General features: G+C 35.2%; 1 protein-coding gene across 7 annotated transcripts in view; it reads right to left on the bottom strand.

Annotated features, from left to right (window-relative positions):
* Nucleotides 1–19,788, bottom strand: part of DOCK7 (dedicator of cytokinesis 7) — a 444,028-nt gene that overhangs the window by 240,740 nt on the left and 183,500 nt on the right. For all 7 annotated transcript variants that reach the window (XM_077149435.1, XM_077149436.1, XM_077149437.1 and 4 more), the window contains exons 13-14: nucleotides 14,982–15,075; nucleotides 14,107–14,269 (exon numbers count right to left, since the gene is read on the bottom strand). In XM_077149435.1, coding sequence (XP_077005550.1) covers nucleotides 14,107–14,269; nucleotides 14,982–15,075 — 257 coding nt within the window. The remainder of the gene's footprint in view (nucleotides 1–14,106; nucleotides 14,270–14,981; nucleotides 15,076–19,788) is intronic.

Genomic DNA, 19,788 nt, shown 5'->3' with positions numbered 1-19,788 from the left:
ATACTACTTACTGGTGACAATCATCTTTTTTCCAAACTTGACCTTTATTTTGCTTCCTTAATACTACTACAATCTCCTTAGATTTTCCTCACCTAGATTCTTCTCTTGTAGCTCTACTCCCTCCTCCTATTTAGCACTGTTGAACCATAAACATTCTTCAATCCTTTCTTCTATTCTAACCAACAGAAATTTTAACTACTTTCATAGACTCATTATTTTCCATGTATAAACTTCTCAAATCCACATAGTCATCCCAGATCTACCATCTCTCCTGTATTATAACCTGCCGAAGTCTGATATAATCCGTCTTTGCTCTAAATCTGAGACACTTCCTATTTCTACTGCTGAAATCCTACCAAGCAGTGTCTTTAACTTGAATTCTAGATTATCTATATAGTCTCTTGCCTGGCCTCCTAATTTGGTGTCTGTTCCCTCAATCTTTTAAAAATAAATTTACAAGGGCTGCATACTACTCTGACCTGGGTTTTTCAAACTTGCCTATAAAGCCATACAGTTGAAGGAAATGAAAACATATCCTTAGAGATTCTGGAGTCAGTCTGAGATGGCTTGCCATAACACAAATTTCTTTCTTTTCTTGGGGGGTGGTGCATAGTCCAGGAATGGAACCTGGGTCTCCCACATTGTTCTAGTTTACTGGCTGCCAGAATGCAATATACCAGAAACAGAATGGCTTTTAAAAAGGGGAATTTAATAAGTTGCTAATAAGTTTACCATTCTAAGGCCGAGAAAATATCCCAATTAAAACAAGTTTACAGAAACGTCCAATCAAAGGTATCCATCCAGGGAAAGATACTTTGGTTTAAGAAGGCTGATGAAGTTCACGGTTTCTCTCTCATCTGAAAAGGCATATGGTGAACACAGTCAGGGTTCCTCTCTCATCTGTAAGGGCACGTGGCGAACACAGTGCCATCTGCTAGCTTCTTCTCCTGGCTTTCTGTTTCATGAAGCTCCCCAGGAGGCATTTTCCTTCTTCATCTCCAAAGGTCGCTGGCTGGTGGACTCTGCTTCTCATGGCTGTGTCGTTCTGCTCTGCTCTCTCTGAATCTCTCATTCTCCAAAATGTTTCCTCTTTTATAGGACTCCAGTAAACCAATCAAGACCCACCCAATGGGTGGAGACATGTCATCACCTGATACAGCTTAACAACCACTCTTGATTAGGTTACATCTCCAGGGAGATGATCTAATTACAGATTCAAACATACGGTATTAGATAGGGATTATTCTGCCGTTATGAAATAGGATTTTGATTAAAATATGGCTTTTCTAGGGTCCATACATCCTTTCAAACTAGCACACATTGAAGGCAAGCATTCTACCACTGAACCATCCATGTTCCCAACCACAAATTTCTTTTAGAACTTTCTCTTGTATCTTTGAATCTTATTTTTAAATTGTACATGAATTATGTCTTCTACTCCATAAATCTCTCTTCATATAAAGACAGATACCTCCTCCCACCATCTTCTAAAAAGTAATAATCCTGGAAAATGGGTCTTGTTTATGCTGTGGACTTGCATATATAGCTGGCCCTCATATGTATCTGACCCCAATTAGAAGAGCATAGATCTAGAGAACAAAATCCAAATCACTTCCAGGTATTGAAGGGTCCCGAAAATCTGACCGCAAATTACCTCTATCCATTACTTAGACTATATAAATCCTCTGAGCTAATAAACAAAATGGTCTACTTTTAAATATTCCCTTTCTACTTTCCTAATGCCATCCCATTGGCCTAGAATGCTTCCACACACCTTTCTGCCTGGTTAGGTCTATTTGTACTTTAAGGTACAGATTATCTCACTTCTACAAAAACACTAATAACTGGTAGGTCCTTACTCTGAAACCCTGCAACAATACAAGAAACTGGCACTCAACAACTGAAGAGAAGGCTGAAAAGGAACCTTAAAAAGTATAAGAACAGTCAGAAAAACTCCAGGAGCATCAGGCAGTCAATATACTGCCCTTAGTGAAGTACTGGAAAATTTCTATAACAAGTTGGTTTATGCTAAACCAATGTACTTTATACTGAGACCAAGTATACACATTTCTCACTGCAGAGTCACCTACTGCAGCATAATCCATTTACACATTGTCATCCCAGAAACAGCATATTTATATCCTTATACCTTTTCCTGCTAACAGCATAGTTTATGGAGATCACTTTATTCACTCATTAGTAAAAGATATAGTCATTAACCAGTATTTATTGAGTACCTATTATCTGCCTCTTCTCATCAGAGAAGCCAAGGCTTTCACTTCACACTCACATCTGTGCTGTAATAAACGCCTCAACTGCAGAGCCTGCGATGCTAGCTATGCTGGGCACGGCAGCCCTCGATGACTTCCCAGGAGCTGTTGTCGCGCCAGATAGGGAAGGAGAGGTTCAGTATGAGGTTGTGGAGCTTGACGATCTGCAGGATGCCATGTACCCGGTTTTTGCTTCTTCTTCTCGATCTCGTGGGTCTTGAGGTCCTCCACCAGCTTGCCACTATGTTGGCACCGCGGTTAAAGAAGCCCTCCACCATGTTGAAGAGGCTAGGGTTGTCCTCGTGCTCAGCTGGCACCTTGCTGTAGTGTCGCACAGTTGGCTGAGCCCAGGGCGGTGGCCTCGGGGCACAGCAGCTGTAGCATTTGGCCCAGACAGTCGTACACAACAGTGGGGTGGATGCACCTCGGAGTGGAGGAGGTGCGTGTGGGCCAGGGGTGAGTCAAGTGCAGAGGCCTGGGGCCGAGGAGTGTAAAAGGTTTTTTTATAAACTATAAAATCCTAAAAATATAAGCTGTCCATGAAATCAAATTCTTTAAAAATATTACTAAGCAGAATAAGCAATCTATATGATCTGGTTTTCATGTTCTATGAGCATGAAAGTACAAGTAGTATTACCAAGCAGGCCAATACTGATATTGATAACTTCTTTTTAAAATTATTCTTTTCTAATTATACCCCAAAAGCCTAATACACTGACGTTTCCAAACCAGTCTCTCCCAAGCTATGCAATGCATGGGTAAATGTAACCTAATAAAGCCAGTGATAACAATAAAGATGTACTTTGATCTACCATTTAATAGATGTCACACAATTTACAAAAAGCTTCACATTAATTATCCCATTTAATACTCCTAAATACCTAAGATAAAGGTACTTTTATTATTCCCATGTTATAAAAAGGAAGCTTAATTCAAGCATCAGTTTTAAATTCCTAAAAATAAAACATAGGTCCAAAATATTGGATGCAAAAACCCATCTCCCGATTTTTCATAAAATGCAAAAATAATCAAGCCATTTCAAGAAACATGAAAGCTATTATTTCTTTATAAAACTGGCAGACTGATTACAAAAAAAATAGTACAAAGTCAGCCTTATCACTGAATCTTTTAAAAAATAAAAAGAAACGTTGTTGACAAAGTAGCAATGGGAAAAAATCCCATTGGAAACCCCATGGGAAAAAATGGACTAAAAGCATAATTCTACTTCTGTATTCCCATGTACATAACTTTCATTACCTCCCAGAGGACACCCTTCTTCTACATAATTACTAATCTCTTTCTTAAGCAAAATTATGTTCTCTTCCTGCTTGTTCATTTCTCACTGGTTATCATGATACTCACAGAGCACTGTGATTATCTCCATGAACTGTGAAATTTAACAACCTTGACATTCTACATCACAATTTAACAATGTTTGCTTTTATATTTTATGAATTCCTTACAAGGCTGTACATAAGGAAAACTAAGTATGCAATAGTATAAGCAAAAACCAATTTATTTTGATGAAACATATGGAAGCCTAAAGAAGTGTTCCTATTCAATAAATAAGCCTAAAGTTATGGATGAACATAAATGATTCTACTACTCTTCTGGAATAAACTGCTCATTCATGAGAGAAGAAAAATTCTTATTCACACAGCGAATGACTCATTTTTAAGGCTCTACCTGCAACATTAATTTCACTAATAATGTCTACTAATTAATAGTGTTTCAATATAGTCCAAAATAAAGAATCCAAGATACTTTATAAGATCTCTCAAGATCATTCTTAAGCAAATATACTATGATTCATTCTTATACTTGAAAGGTTTATCCTAGAATAGAAAGTAATTATAGTTATTGGTCTATCAGTTAAGCCTTACCCATGTTAACTACTTCAAGTGAAAACATTCAAAAATAAAAGCCAAACTGAAACCGAAACAAACAAGTTGTCTTTAGCAGTTAATAACACATGTTTATAAAATTTCCATAAAAACAGTTAATTTAAAATTTATAAAATCTACCTAAACTTTTTGCGGTGTTTTTTCCATTCTCTTGAGGAAGAGTACCTGATACATTCAGACTGGATACACATGTAAAAGAAAACAAATTGCTACCTAATTTAGCAACATATCTTCTTATTTCATAGGCATTCTCCACCCAATACCCAGGAGAAAAATACCCAGAGAGTTCTGTAACATGTCTATATTTTCTATATTGGCTCTAATATCCATTAATTCATAGACACAGGAGTCTAGAATATCATTTATACAAATTATTATGCCTGTATTACACTTAGGTTAACTCCAACACATTTAAAAATTACAAAACAAGGCTAAATATGCTCTCACAGGAAGTTATATAATATACTTCTATATATATAATATACTCCTCCTTTTTTTATTTATTGTATTTTTTTATTTATAACTCCACTTTGTACTTCCTACAGGACGTAAAAGGCAAATGCATAAAATGTAATGATAAAACAGTGACTTGAGAATCATAAACATGTAATGCCCATTCTAACTTTTTCATGTTGGAAGGAGCTGTTGATAATAATGGGAAAGGGATGCAGCTGGTTGATATTCTGGAGAGGCTGGCCCTTCCACATTTCAGGACTTATCTGGTCCTTATCAGAGAAGATAGGATTTAACAAATGAGTATGACTGCTGAGTCATTATATTGATATTTCTTTTGGTTGCCAGTGTCTTGGAGCAGCTACAAGAAAAAATGAAAGGTCATGGAACTATAACCAATACCAAACTTTAAAATCTGCTCTATAACTACCTGTTAAAATGTACTTGGAAATTTATTACTTTTTTGTACATATGTTACATTTCACAACTTAAAAAAAAACATAAAAAAAATATAATCATATTGTTAAAATTCTGATAGAAAATGGTTTACAACTCCAAGTTATCTCAGGAATAATTAAAGCAAAGAAAAGACAGATGAGCCAGGAATCTTCTAGATGGGATTGCTATACTAAATGAAAAATAGAGTTGACAGTAAACTCAAAATTGTTCAATACAAATCTGAGGTTATATAATCATTTCTGCATTCCATGTCCTACTTTTTTTTTTTTTTTTTACATTTTATTATAAAATACCTTCAAACTCATTAAACAGTTACAAATATAATACAAACCCCATACCACTACCCCCGAGATACAGGCAGATCCAATGAACAGAACAATTGTAATAATTTTCTACATTTGCTGCATCTTTTCCTTCTTTCCTTCTTCCCTCCCTCCCTCCTTCCCAGCCACCTTTCTATCGATCCAGGATTCAATTTTCTGAATATTTCAGTGTAAGTTGTATACATCATGTTCCTTGAACACTTAATATTGCCATATATATATCCCAAGAACAAGAGGATTCACTTATGGAACCACTTTAAGTACCTGTGCAGGTTTGAAAGTATGATATACCCCAGAAAAGTCATGTTTTAAATCTGATGCAATTTTTTGGGGGGGGTGGGCGGGCAGCCACTTCTTTTAATCCAAATCTAATATTACAGGGCATAAAGTTTTGATTAGATTATTTCCACGAAGATATGACATGCCTTATTCTGGGTGTGACCTTTTGAGTAGATGGAGATGTGATTCCATCCTTCCAGGTGGATCTTGATTTGTTTACTGGAGTCTTTAAAAGAGGAAACATTTTGGAGAGAGCTCAGAGCAGAGCCATGTAGACATTTAGACACTGACACAGAAACAACCACGTGCTAATCAAGGACTCACTGAAATAGCTAGAATCTGAAGAAAAGAAATCTCTGGCCCCATCAGATGCTAAGCTAAGAGATGAAACTCAGAGTGATATCACGGAGCAGCTAAGTGAATGCCCACAGATGCTTAGAGAGGAAAAAACTGGCATCAACGAAACAGGAACAAGGACCAGCAGATGCCAGCCACATGCCTTCCTAGATCGCCCTTCCTTGAGCCAAGGTATCTTTTCCAGATGCCTTGGGTTAGGACGTGTTTATGACCTTAGAGCTGTAAATTTGCAACTTACTAAATTCCCTTTTTAAAAGTTCCATTTCTGGTATATTGCATTCAAGTTGCTTAACAAACTAATACTGCCCTATTATCAAGTTCAAGAAATTTAACACTGATGTAAAGCTTACAGTCTATATTCCAATTTTTACGTATGTCCTAGTAATGTCCCTTTAAGTCGTTCTCCTCCCGTGACAGATCCCATCCAGGATCATGTATGTCATTACCTCTCTTTTTCTTTTTTCTTTTATTTGTGGAAGCAAAAAAAAAAAAAAAAAACAGCATAAATTGACCCACTGCAACCATTCCAAGCGTATCTATCAACAGGATTAATCATATTCACAATATTACAGTACCCTTATGCCTTCCATTACTAAAACTTTACCATCTTCCCCATCAGAAGCATTATACCCCTTTTGCATTAACTCACCATTTTCCCTGTCCCGTGCTGCTGGCAACCTGAACTCTAACGTCTGTCTCTATGAGCTTGCATGTTCTCTGAATATTTTCTGTGTACTTACACCATGGGGCTTAAATATAACAACCTAAATTTATAAGAATTTTGTTTACTTTGATACCAACTTAATTTCAATAGTATACAAAAAATATGACCCCATACCCCTGTCCTAGCATGTTTATGTAGTTCGTGTACAAGTTATATGTTTATGATTCTTAAATCATTGTTTTATCATTATATTTTATGCATTTGCCTTTTACATCCCATAGGAAGTACAAAGCAGAGCTACAAATCAAAAATCCAACAGTTCTGTCATTTATATATAACAATGTCATTACACTGACCATGCTGGTTATAAAGGACTTATGTAGCCTTGAAAAGCCATGCTTTTTTTTTTGTTTTTTTTTTAACTGTTGACATTTGTGTTAATGGTGCAAAAGCAATAATAAATAGATTGCTGTTGTTGGGCACAAAGCAAGACAGTGATGCCACTCTTTCCTTATGGCTTTTTTTAATGTAAAACTTTTAAATTTTCTATGTAGCAAGATACACCATAAAAACGTTAAAAATCAAGTGATGATATTTGCTTGTATATACAGAGTATATCTTTGGAAAATATGCAGAGGAAACTGTTAACGTTGGATGCCTCCAGAGATAGGAACTGGGTGTTTGGAGGAGGACATGAGGCTCAGTAGAAGGGTTGGAGGACATACTTTTATTACATACCCTTTTGTACCTTGTGAATTCATATATGTGATTCCTTCAAGAAATCTCTGCTGAACATGCTGTAGTTCATCTTCAGCATTAGAAGCTGTACAGATCATGCCACAAGACATAGTAGCCCCAAAATATTTCTGACCTACATCTATGATGAACTGGTCTTTACCTTCTCTATTTGTGTCTTTGGTATGAAAAGCCACGTTTCAATCCTAATCAGTCTTGTGGGAGAATGGTTTCTTCTAATCCCTGTTCAGTACCATAGGCTGGAAACATGATTAAGTTATTTTCGTGGAGATGTGACTCAATCAATTGTGGGTATTAAACTTGATTAGATGGGGAAGTGTCTCTACCCATTCTATATGGGTCTTGATTAGTTTACTGGAATCCTTTAAAAGAGGAAGCATTTTGGAGAAAAATTCAGAATGACATAGCCACGAGAAGCAGAGAGTTCACCAGCCAGTGTCCTTTGGAGCTGAAGAAGGAAAACACCTTGCAGGGAGCTTCATGAAACAAGAGGCCAGAAGATTCAGCCATGTTCGCCATGTGCCCTTCCAGCTGAGAGAGAAACACTGAACATCACTGGCCTCCTTGAATCAAGGTATCTTTCCCTGTATGCCTTGGATTGGACATTTCTATAGACTTGTTTTAATTGGGACATTTTCTTGGCCTTAGAATCATAAACTAGCAACTTATTAAATTCCCCCTTTTAAATGTCATTCTGTTTCTGGTATATTGCATTCTGGCAGCTAGCAAACGAGAACACTGACCAAAGATCTTTATTTTTTCATGCAGTTTCAATTTACTATTGTCTTTTCCTGTCAACTTGAAGAACTCTTTTAACATCCCTTGCAGACCCAGTTTAGAAGTGAGAAACCTCCTCAACTTTTGTTCATCAGAGAATTTCTAAATATTCCAATCATTACTTCAAAAACAATAAGATAAAAAATAAAAGAAAACCCAAAACAGCCCATGCCTCTTATCTCCCCTATTGCTGACCCCTAGTATCGATGTGGTACATTTATTGCTGTTGATGATAGAATATTAAGATATTACTGCCAGATATAGACCATAGTTTGCAATCTCCAAGATGCCCTTCCTATTAACTCCTTGCAATAGTGTCATACATTTGTTCTAGTTCATGAAAACTTTTTCATATTTGTACTGTTAATCACAGTCACTACCCACCAGAAGATACAACATTATATATTCTCGTTTTAAACTCTAGCTCTCCTTTTGGTGACATACAAAACTACCCCCTTACATACACACTGACTCACAAATCAGCACTATTAATTATTCTCAGAATAATGTGCTACCTGTCACCTCTATCCATTTCCAAATGTTTAAGTTCAACCTAGTTAAAATTCTGCACATATTATGCAACTACTCCCCATTCTTTAGTCTCATTCTATCCCTTGGTAATAAATTTTCTAAGTTTTATGTCTCTGAGTTAAAATATTATAATTAGCTCATGTATTAGTGAGATCATACAATATCTGCCATTTTCTGTTTGTCTTTTATCACTCAATATAATATCCTCAAAATTCATCCATGTTGATGGTATCGTAGCCCATGACAAACTCTGGGATCTGTCCTGTAACTACTTGCTGAAGTTTTGAAAACTACTGCTTTTTTCTTTCTTTGCTTAGTATATATATATTAAACAATAAAAAAGTTCATCCATGATGTATCTATCAGGACTTCATTCCTTCTCACAGATGAATAATATTCCATTGTATGTATATACCATATCTTGTATATCCATTCATTGGTTGATGGACACTGGGTTGTTTCCATTTTTTGGCAATTGTGAACAATGAACATTGGTGTGCAAATGTCTGTTCACAGCCCTGCTTTCAGATCTTCTGGGTATATACTGAGTACCAGGATTGCTGGATCATAAGGCACCTCCATACTTAGCTTTCTGAGAAACCACCAAACTGCCTTCCACAGCAGATGTACCACTTCATATTCCCCACCAGCAATGAATAAGAGGTCCTATTTCTGCATATCCTCTCCAACACTCATGGTTTCCGGTTTGCTTAAAAGTGGTATTCTAGTTGGTGTGAAATGGTATCTCATTGTGATTTTGATTGGCATTTACCTAATAACTAGTGAAGCTGAGCATCTTCCCATTTGCTTTTTAGCCTTTGTATTTCCTCTTTGGAAAAAATGTCTATTTATGTCCTTTGTTCATTTTAAAACTGTGCTGTTCGGCTTTTTATTGCTGATAAAAAAGTTCTATGATACTGTCTCTTATATTTAGGTCTTTGATCCATTTTGAGTTAGTTCTTATATACGGTGTGAGACAGGGATCCTATTTCACTATTCTGGATATGGATATCCAGTTCTCCCAACACCATTTATCGAAGTCTACTTTGTCCCAGTTGAGTGGATTTGGGAGCCTTGTCAAAAATCAACTGACCATAAATTTGAGATCTATTCAAGAACGCTCAATTTGGTTCCACTTATCAATAAGTCTATCTTTATGCCAATATATTATTTTTTTACCACATTGGTTTTATAACACACTTTAAAGTCCACAGCATGAGTCCTCCTAGTTCATTCTTTTTTTCTTTTTCCAAGATATTTGTGGCTGTTTGAGGCCTCTTACCCTTCCAAATAAATCTGAAAATCAGCTTTTCCATTTCTGCAAAGTAGACAGTTGGAATTTTGATTGGTATTGCATTGAATCTGTAGATCAATTTGGGTAGAATTGACATCTTAAGCCTTCTAACTCATGGGCACAGATGTTCTTCCATTCTTTTAGGTCTTCTTTGATTTCTACTAGCATTGTAGAAATTCCAGTCTGGCGTATAGTGCCTTAAGTGGTGTGTTGAAGTCTCCCACTATTATTGTAGAGATTTCTATTTTGCCAGTTATGACCTCATGTACTTGGACATGCCATGATTAGGTGCATAAATATTTAGGATTATTTATTTCTTCTTGGTGAATTGTCCCTTTTATTAATATATAGTGTCCTTCTATTCCTCTTATAACATTTTTTGCATTTAAAGCCTATTTTATCTGATAGGAGTATAGCTATCCCAGGTTTTTTTTTGTTTACTGCTTGCATGGAATATCTGTGTACAGGTCTGTTACATCTTTAGTTGAGTTCATTCTTAAATATTTAATCCTTACAGTTACTATTGTAAATAGGATTTTTTTCTTGATTACCTTCATGTATACCTCATTATTACTGTTTAGAAACCCTACTGATTTTTGCATGTTGCTCTAGTACCCTGTCATTTTGCTGAGCTCAAGTAGCTTTGTCGTAGTTTTCAGGATGATCTAAAATATAGGATCATGTCACCTACATTTGAATGCCTTTTATTTCTTTTTCTTACTCTACAGCTATTTGCTCTAGTTAGAATTTCTAGCATATGTTGAAGAATAGTGGTAACAGTATGTATCCTTGTCTCATTCCCAATCTAGGAGAGAGAGTTTTCAATCTCTCACAGTTCAGTATGATATTAGCTATGGGTTTTTCATATATACCATTTACCGTGCTGAGGAAGTTTGCTTCGATTCTTGCCTTTTGAAGTGGTTTTATGAAGAAAGGATGCTGGATTTTGTCAAATGCCTTTTCTGTATCAATTGAGATGACTATGTGGTTGTTACCTTTCGATTTGTTCATAAGCTGTTATTACATTAATTGATTTTCCTGTGTTGAACCAGCCTTGACTACCTGGGATAAAACCCACTTGGTCCCAGCATATAATTCTTTTAATGTGCTGTTGGATTCAATTTGCAAGTATTTTGTTGAGGATTTTTCTAATCTTTCATTAGAAATATTGTTCTGTAGTTTTCTTTTCTTGTACCTTTAGCAGACTTTGGTATTAGGGTGATTTGGCTTCATAGAATGAGTTAGGTACTATTCCCTCTTCTTCAATTTTTTGGAAAAGTTTTAAGCAGAAACAGTGTTAATTCTCCTTAGAATGCTTGGGAAAATTCCCCTATGAAGACCTCTGGTCCTGGGCTTTTCTTCTGGAAGACCTGCGATGACTGATTTAATCTCTTTACTTCTGATTAGTTTGTTGAGGTCTTCTATTTCTTCTTGAGTCAGTGAAGGATTTTTGCATGTTTCTAGGAAGTGGTCCATTTCATCTAAGTACTCCAGTTTGTTGACATACAGTTGTTCATAGTATCCCTTATGATCTTTTTTATTTCTGTGAGGTCTGCGGTAATGAACCTTCTCTAATTTCTGATTTTGATTATTTGCATCTCCTCTCTTTTTGGCTTTATCAGTCTAGCGTACAGTGCCTAAAGTGGTGTGCTGAGTCTCCCACTATTATCACAGAGATGTCTACTACGCCCTTCTATTTTGCCAATTACTACCTCATGTACATGAACATGCCATGATTAGGAGCATAAATACTTAGGATTGTTTATTTCTTCTTGGTGAATTGTCCCTTTTATTAATACATACTGTCCTTCTTTTCCTCTTATAACATTTTTGCACTTAAAGTCTATTTTATCTGATATGAGCACAGCTACCCCAGGTTTTTTGTTGTTGTTATTTACTGCTTGTACGGAATATCTTAATCCATCAGTTTACTTTCAACCTATTTGTGTCTTTGGGTCTAAAATGAGTTTCTTGTAAACAGCAAATAGTTGGATCATATATATTTTTTAATCTATTCTGCCAATCTATCTTTTGATTAGGGAGTTTAATCCATTAACATTCAATGTTATCACTGTAACAGCTGTACTTATTTCAACTATTTTATTCTTTGGCTTTTCTTCTCGGATCTATTATTTTTCTCTTTTTATCCTTTTCAGTTAGCCTTGCTGATAATCATCACTTCTATACTCTCCTCCAAGCCTCTCTCCTGCCTTTTTTATTTTTATTTTTTTCAGTCAACAGACCTCCCTTAAGTATTTCTTTCAGGGTAGGTCACTTATTAACAGACTATTTCAGTGTTTGTTTATCCGTAAGAATTTTAAGCTCTTCCTCACTTTCTTTTTTCAATATAGATAATATTTTTTCTTACTTTTTTTTAGTTTGATAATATTTTTTATATAGATAATATTGTCTATATTTTAGAACTTCATTTACTGTATGAAACCATAGGAAGAGAACTTTATTTTGTCCAAAACTTAAATTTTCTGTAGCACACAATCTAACTTATCCTGTCTGGCTAGTTCATTTAAACAACCTAAACACATGGAATGTAGAATTGGGAATGAGATCTTTTAATTCTGTATAGCTTAGTGCAATACCTTGACACATTCTAGAGTATGTTACACAGATACTAAAGTTTTTGCACAGATAATAAAGTTTCTTGAGGAATTGGAGGAAAAAATATAGTACTATTACCCTTCCCTACCTGGAAGAACCTTGATACTCTCTCTAATATTAAGGACTCCCAAGTTAATAAGCCAAGCCCTTGATCTTGAAACTTTCTCTTATGAAACTTATTTCTCTAATGAGGAAGCTAAACCTATCTATAATTATGCCTAAGAGTCACTTCTAGAGAATCTCATTTGTTGCTCGGATGTGGCCTCTCTCTCTCTAAGCCTACTGAGCAAGTAAACTCATTACCCTGCCCCTTATATGAGAAATATCTTCCAGAGGTCAGTCTCCCTGGCAACGTGGGACATGACTCCCAGGGATGAGCCTGGCTCTGGCATGGTGGGAACGGCAATGCCTACCTGACCAAAAGGGGGGAAAAGAAATGTAACACCATAAGGCATCACTGGCTAAGAAATTTCAAATAGGGTAGAGAGGCTATTCTGGAGGTTACTATTAAGCAAGCTTCAGTTAGATGGTGCAATTGCCACTGTATGCCAAGACCCAGCCAAAAGTATTCCTGAAAACTCTAAAGAATACCCAGGGTGCTATCTGAGGCTTTAAAATGTTTCACTCACTAAGTTTATTTTTCAGAGACATAAAACTTCTGGATTGTTTCTATGCCAGATAAGCCCTAAAACCCAGAAGCACCAGTCTCTCCAAGAAAATCAACCAGTTGTATCCCCCTATCCCAAAAGGTCATCACCTCTTTTCAACATAAAGAAGTTAGAGTGATCATTGCCCAATTATCCTTTGAGACTGGAAAAAGGATAAAATGAGAGGAAGGAGTTATAACAAAGAAGACAGGATTAAACAAATGATTATGATAACTGAATCACTATACTGATATTTCTAGTATATTAGGACAGGCAGCAGAAAATATCTGAAATTTTGGAACTATAACCATACATACTTTGAAATCTGCCCTATGACTACTTATTAAACTGTACTTTGAAATTTATCACTTTTCTATATATGTTATGTATCACAATAAAAAAAGTTAAAAAAGAACACTATATAGAACTCAAATGTTTTAATCCAGCAGCCCAGCATTCAAATGCCACCACACTACGTAATGTACCACAAAACTGTAAACCTTTCCATCCCTCAGTTAACTTATCTTTAAAATGGAAGTAAGCATTTATCTCATATTCTGAGGATTACATAAGATACTATATATAAGCCAATTAATATTATACTTGACACATAGTAAATGTTCAATACATGTCAATTACTAATAAACAAAATTAAATTGTAGACTAAGTAATGAAACAAATGACACAAGACTGGTGTAAAATTTTGTTTTAGTTCTACTTTAAAATTAGAATATACATACCTTATTTCAGAATTCTCCAAAATTAAAATGTCTTACCTATAAGTAGTGTTTGGAACGTAGACATCCCTAGCAGGAAACTCTAAAATTTCTCTGGTAGGTCTAACTCTACTGTCAGGATAAAGCTTGACTTGAAGCAGTTCTGGAGTTAGGCAATAATGTGGATTTTCTGGTGCAGGAGAAATGTCTATCTTCAGCTGAGCTGTAAATTAAAACATAAAAGAACTAAGTAAACATAATAAGTAAAATCTCGGTGTTAAAAATGTCTTTTGAAAATTTTAGATTCTATTTTTGCTAGAAGCCTGGGAAGAATACAACAGAAATCAAAGTACTAGCATCCAAGCCTCTGAAGTATTTCAATTTCCCAAGTTCCAAACCTATAAAATTACTAACACCAATGGAATGCTTGCTAATTAACAAACACTTCCTGAATGAATGACTAAATAGGAAAGGAGGGAAGGAAGAGGCAAGAAAGAAAAAGGAGGAAATCAGAAAGATGGAGGAATCTAACAGAATAAGCCAACATTTTAAAGAGTAAAAGATTTAATTTAAATGTGGCAGACTTCAAAACAGTTTTACTCTGGAATGGTTTGCTCAAACCATTTATGAATCTGTTTCTTAATATTCCATCCCATGTATTTTTTTTTTTTACTCCTTGAGAAAATAATTTTAGGACATTGTGTTATTCATATTTCTCATTTCAATATTCAAATTATCAAAGGTGGTAAATCCTGCATATAAATGTTAAACCATGATACTAATTAATGAGATAAAGGAGAAGACTGACAGACTCTAAGCATAGAACAATACGAACCAGATAAGTGAAAGCAAAAGGGATTAATAATTACAACCAAAACAACATGACAGCTATGAAAAGAGTTTTAATCATACTATTAAAAATTAAGAAATAATACCTGTAATGGGTCTTAGTCGCCGCAAGACAGAAGATGGCCTTCTCATATCAGCAAGAAACTTGTACAAATCTTCGTCACTTAAGCGGTCTCCTTCCTAATTTCACAGAGGAAGGAAAAAGTATTCAATAAAACAAACATACAAGATTTAAAATAAATGTATATTCCCTACTAATAACTCTGTCCTCACAATTTAGCCAGAATGAAAAACAAAATTAAATTAATAGGATTATGATGAAAAATAAATATTATCCTTATTTATTTCCTCATATCTTTCGTGCTTTCCAATTTTATCATCATTTATGATCCTATTATCTGTTTATTTTATGTATTTATTCATAGTCCATTATTAATGCCTATAAGATATTAGAGGATACCTGTAATATCAATTCAAGTTAATTCATGTTAGAGGGAGATGAAAAAAAGAGGAAAAATAAGGCTACAGACATAAAACACAGCAAAAAAGTACACTACTATAAAAATACATATCACAGTATTATGAACTTGTTAAACCTAAATTCATATTTCTATTTCAACTTTATATCACCAAATTCAAAGGGAAACATAGGCAAATGTAAAATCAGTAGCATTTGCTAAAGTTTTTTAAAAAATGAGATGAACAGCTACACATCTCTACTGTTTCCGAAATGCACAAGTATCTTGATTATAACATAGGAAGAAAACTCCTAAGAGACCTCCATCAATGCGGAAAGACAATTGTAAATGAATTTTATCAAATTACATATTCAAATTTAATGTTAATATTTTAAAATTAAAATAGTTAAGGGTTATTTTTATTCTTTTATTCAAGATAGTCTTTAGATATTATTAATCCAATCCTGTTTTTATTATTTTAAGGTTTTAATGCATAATTCATCTATTTTCTTCATATATTATCTGGCAATGACCATATTTCAGGATACATTATTACTATGAGCTCTCTTTGAGCCATATCCCATTTATTACCTATTATGTTCTCACAAGGGTAAATATTTGATCTTTTTTTTATCCCATTACTTAGGAAAATGATTTTCAGTTTCTAAGAGGTTGGACATTTCCACTAATACTTTTATAAATGGTGTTCAGTTTTATTTAGTTAGAGAATTTGATGTCATTAAGATTTTTTCAGTAACCTAAAATATGACTAAATATTGTAAACATTCCATCAGTTGTTGAAACAATATATTTTCTCTTTTGGATAAAGAAATAATATAAATCTTCAAATGAACTTTATAATACATTGAGATGATCTCAAGACTTTATTTTTGTCTACTTAATCTATACAACTGATTTTATTACTGGCCTCCATTCATTATTCCCTCTGTCCCCCTACACTTGCCTAGACTAGGCTATGTGATTTCCTTTGACCAACAAACAATGCAATGAAAACAAGAAACAGAAAAAAAAACTTGCACAATTGAGCTTTTTCTTTACTTGAATTTCTGCCATGGCTTTGAGACCATGACCAAACTTACCTTGCAAGAGGACAGGAGTAGAAAGCAAAAGACATATGAAACATAGCATAAGTCAGTCTAGAATAACTGAACCCTAAGCAACATCCAAACATGAGAACAAGCCTAGTTCAGTGGGACCACCTACTTAATACTCCCTCCTCCATTTTACATGCTGACTGTTAATGTGTCACTGTCTATTATGCCAGGACTGCTATAACAAATAGCACAGACTGGATGGCTTAAATAACAGGAGTTTATTGTCTTTCAGTTTTGAAGGGCAGAAGTTCAAAATCAAGGTATTAGCAAGCTACAGTTTCTCCAAAGTCTGCAGCATTCTGGTGGTGGTTCACCAGCAATACATAGTTCAATCTCTGCCTCCACCACAGTGCAGCCAACTTTATCCTTCTGTCTCCTACTTTTGACTATGTCTAAGTTTCCTCTGCTTAAAAGGATCCCAGTCATATTTATAATTAAGGTCCACTCTGACTAAGCTTAGTCTCATCATAACTAACAACATTTTGAAAGATCATATTTAGAAATGGGCTGACATCCACAGGACCAGAGGTTAGGACTCGAACAAATCTTTTTGGAGGACATGATTCCATCCATAACAGCCACGTAGGAAATAGACAATTTATACACCTGTATAAAGAAACAACAAGTGTCTCTAAAACTACTGTGTTGGTTTATTTGTATTTGTTTTCTGCTATCACCAAAAATTTTTTAATTTAATATGCATTTTATATCATTTTAGTATATTGTCTATATATTTTCATGCAATTGTTATCATTTTGTTTAAGTACAAACATGTAATGATTGCCATTTTCTAAATACAATTTTGTCTTAGGCTTTTATATTTTAAACATTATTTAAATGGCTCCATAATATTCCATCAAATTGATGTAGGATAATTTATTAGCCCTAATTGTAGACATTTAAGTACAAATTCCTAATTTTTTGTATTGATCTAAATGTTATACATTACAGAGAGAATAACTGATATAAATATGTATTCTTTGGTATAAATCTACATTTATAGTTCTGATTATTTCCTTAAGATAATTTCTAGGATCAAATTATTTCAATTATGGGTCTTGAAAAACATTGTCACACACCATCGAGAAAGTTTATACTGATGTACACTTCGACCAGCAGTACTAATGAATGCCTCTTTCAGACTTCAGTGGACCAACTGAGTGGCATAAGCCATGCTGGGCTAATGTTCCCTCACAGATGGTTGAACAACTACCAAAAACTGGTGGTCATCTTCTCAAACCTTTGGAAAGCAGTTAAAAGGGTGTAGTAACTGAAAAGGTACAGAATAAAGAAAACACAACTTCAAAATTGGTAGACAAAGTCCGTTACACCCTTGCTACACCTGACTCAACTCCTTCCTGTGCTCCCATGGTAGGTTCCTGGCCCTGTTTAAGAGGGTGCATTGTAAGCTCTAGGCAAATTCTTGGATGCATGGAAGCCTGAACGATAGAACCGGTAAACATTTCTCAGGCTCACCACCCCAGAACTTGTCCTGAAGGCAGAGAAGCAACTTCTAGACAACAAAAGCAATGTAAAATACAATTAGGTCAAAGCAGCATGAAGGAAAGCATTATCTGCATTTAAGTCCTACAATATCACAACAAGAGGTAGATGAAAGTCTAAATCATAATGAGTAGAGAGGGCATTTGAATTCCTGTAAACAAGCCATTTTTAAGGCAAGGAGAAGAAGCAAGCTCCAAACAGGCTCAGATAAGATGGAAAGGACTATGCACATAGTAATATCTGCTTGGGTTGAGCTTGTTAAGAGGGCTAAGCTCTGAAGAAAAGAAACCAGCAGCCAAAGCAAAGCCAATTTGCGGAGCTGTGAAAGGCACTTTTGGCTTATGCTTGTCTGGTTTTGTTAGCTCCTCAAATTCATGGAAGTTTCTACAATATCACTAGCTAGATATAAATTTAAAGAACAGGCAGCTCAGGGACAAAATCCCAGACTTAATACTTTAAAATATTAAAATGTATAGTGTGCAACAACAGATTACAAACCAAGGAAACAGAAAGTGATAGCCAGTGCAAAGGAACAAGAAAAAATTGAGAAAGCATCAGTAAAGAGGATCAGACTTTGTTCATATCAGACAAAGACTTTAAAAAATGATCATCAATATTTAAAAGAAGGTAAAGAAAATAAAGAGAAAAAACTAAAGGATATGAGGAATGAAAGATGTAAAAATCACTTTGAGCCTCTCAATAGGAACCAAATAGAAATAATGGAATTAAAAACTATAATAAAGGAAATGAAAAATTCCCTAGAGGAATTCAACAACAGATTTGAAGTGAGCAGAATAAAGAATTAGAGCCACCACTAACAATGTAATTGAAATGATTCAGGTTGTGACGCAGAAAGAACTATTTAAAAAAGAAAACTGCCTAAGAGAACTGTAGAACCATTATATGTGCATTATGAGATTCCAGAAGGAGTAGAAAGACAGAAAGGGGCAGAAGAATATTAAAAGATATAATGGCAGATACTTCACAAATTTAAAAAGACATGGACATGATAGTAAAATCTTCAAAAGAACCAAAACAGGATAAACTTAAAGAGAAGCACACCCAGATGCAGCATACCAATACTGTTCAAACTCTTGAAAACCCGAAGAGCAGAGAATACTACCAAATTCATCCTAATACCAAAGCCAGATAAAGATATTACAAGAAAAGAAAATTACAAACCTGTGTTAGTCAGAGTTCTTCAGAGAAAAAGAACCAACAGGAGAGATCTGTAAATATGAGATAAAGGTGTCTCATGTAATTGTGAGACTCTTCGAGAGTCCAAAATCCATAGGGCAGGCTGTGAAGCTGGTGGCTCCAATGAAGGCTCTAGATGAACTCTACAGGAGAGGCTCGCTAGCAGAAGAAGCAGTGAAAGAGTCTCTTTTCTTCCTTAAGTCTTTTACCTGATTGAATTACTTCATTGTGGGAGACACGCCATAGTTGATTACAGATGTAATCAGCCACACCACAGATGCAATCAACTGACTGATGATGTAACAAATCAGCCTATTCCAGTTTAACAACCAGCCAGAAACGTCCTTGCAGAAACGGCCAGGCCGTGTTTGCCAGACCAAACAAATGGGCATAATCCCTTGGTCAGAACTTAGCCATCAATGTGTCTACCATCAAATTGAAAAGGGACTACCACCCCTTTGGTGGATATAGCTGCCAATTTGAAAAGGGGTGGTAGTCCCTTTTCAATTTGATGGTAGACACATTGATGGCTAGGTTCTGACTAAGGGATTATGCCCATTTGAATTGGCAGCTATACCCATCACCTTCAAACAGGCTTCCTTTCCAAATACAACACAATA

This window comes from Tamandua tetradactyla, chromosome 2 (genome assembly GCF_023851605.1).
Source record: "Tamandua tetradactyla isolate mTamTet1 chromosome 2, mTamTet1.pri, whole genome shotgun sequence".
NCBI classification, from domain to species: Eukaryota; Metazoa; Chordata; class Mammalia; order Pilosa; family Myrmecophagidae; genus Tamandua; species Tamandua tetradactyla.
The sequence above is the reverse complement of the archived record's forward strand: the minus strand, read 5'-3'. Positions and strand labels throughout refer to the sequence as shown.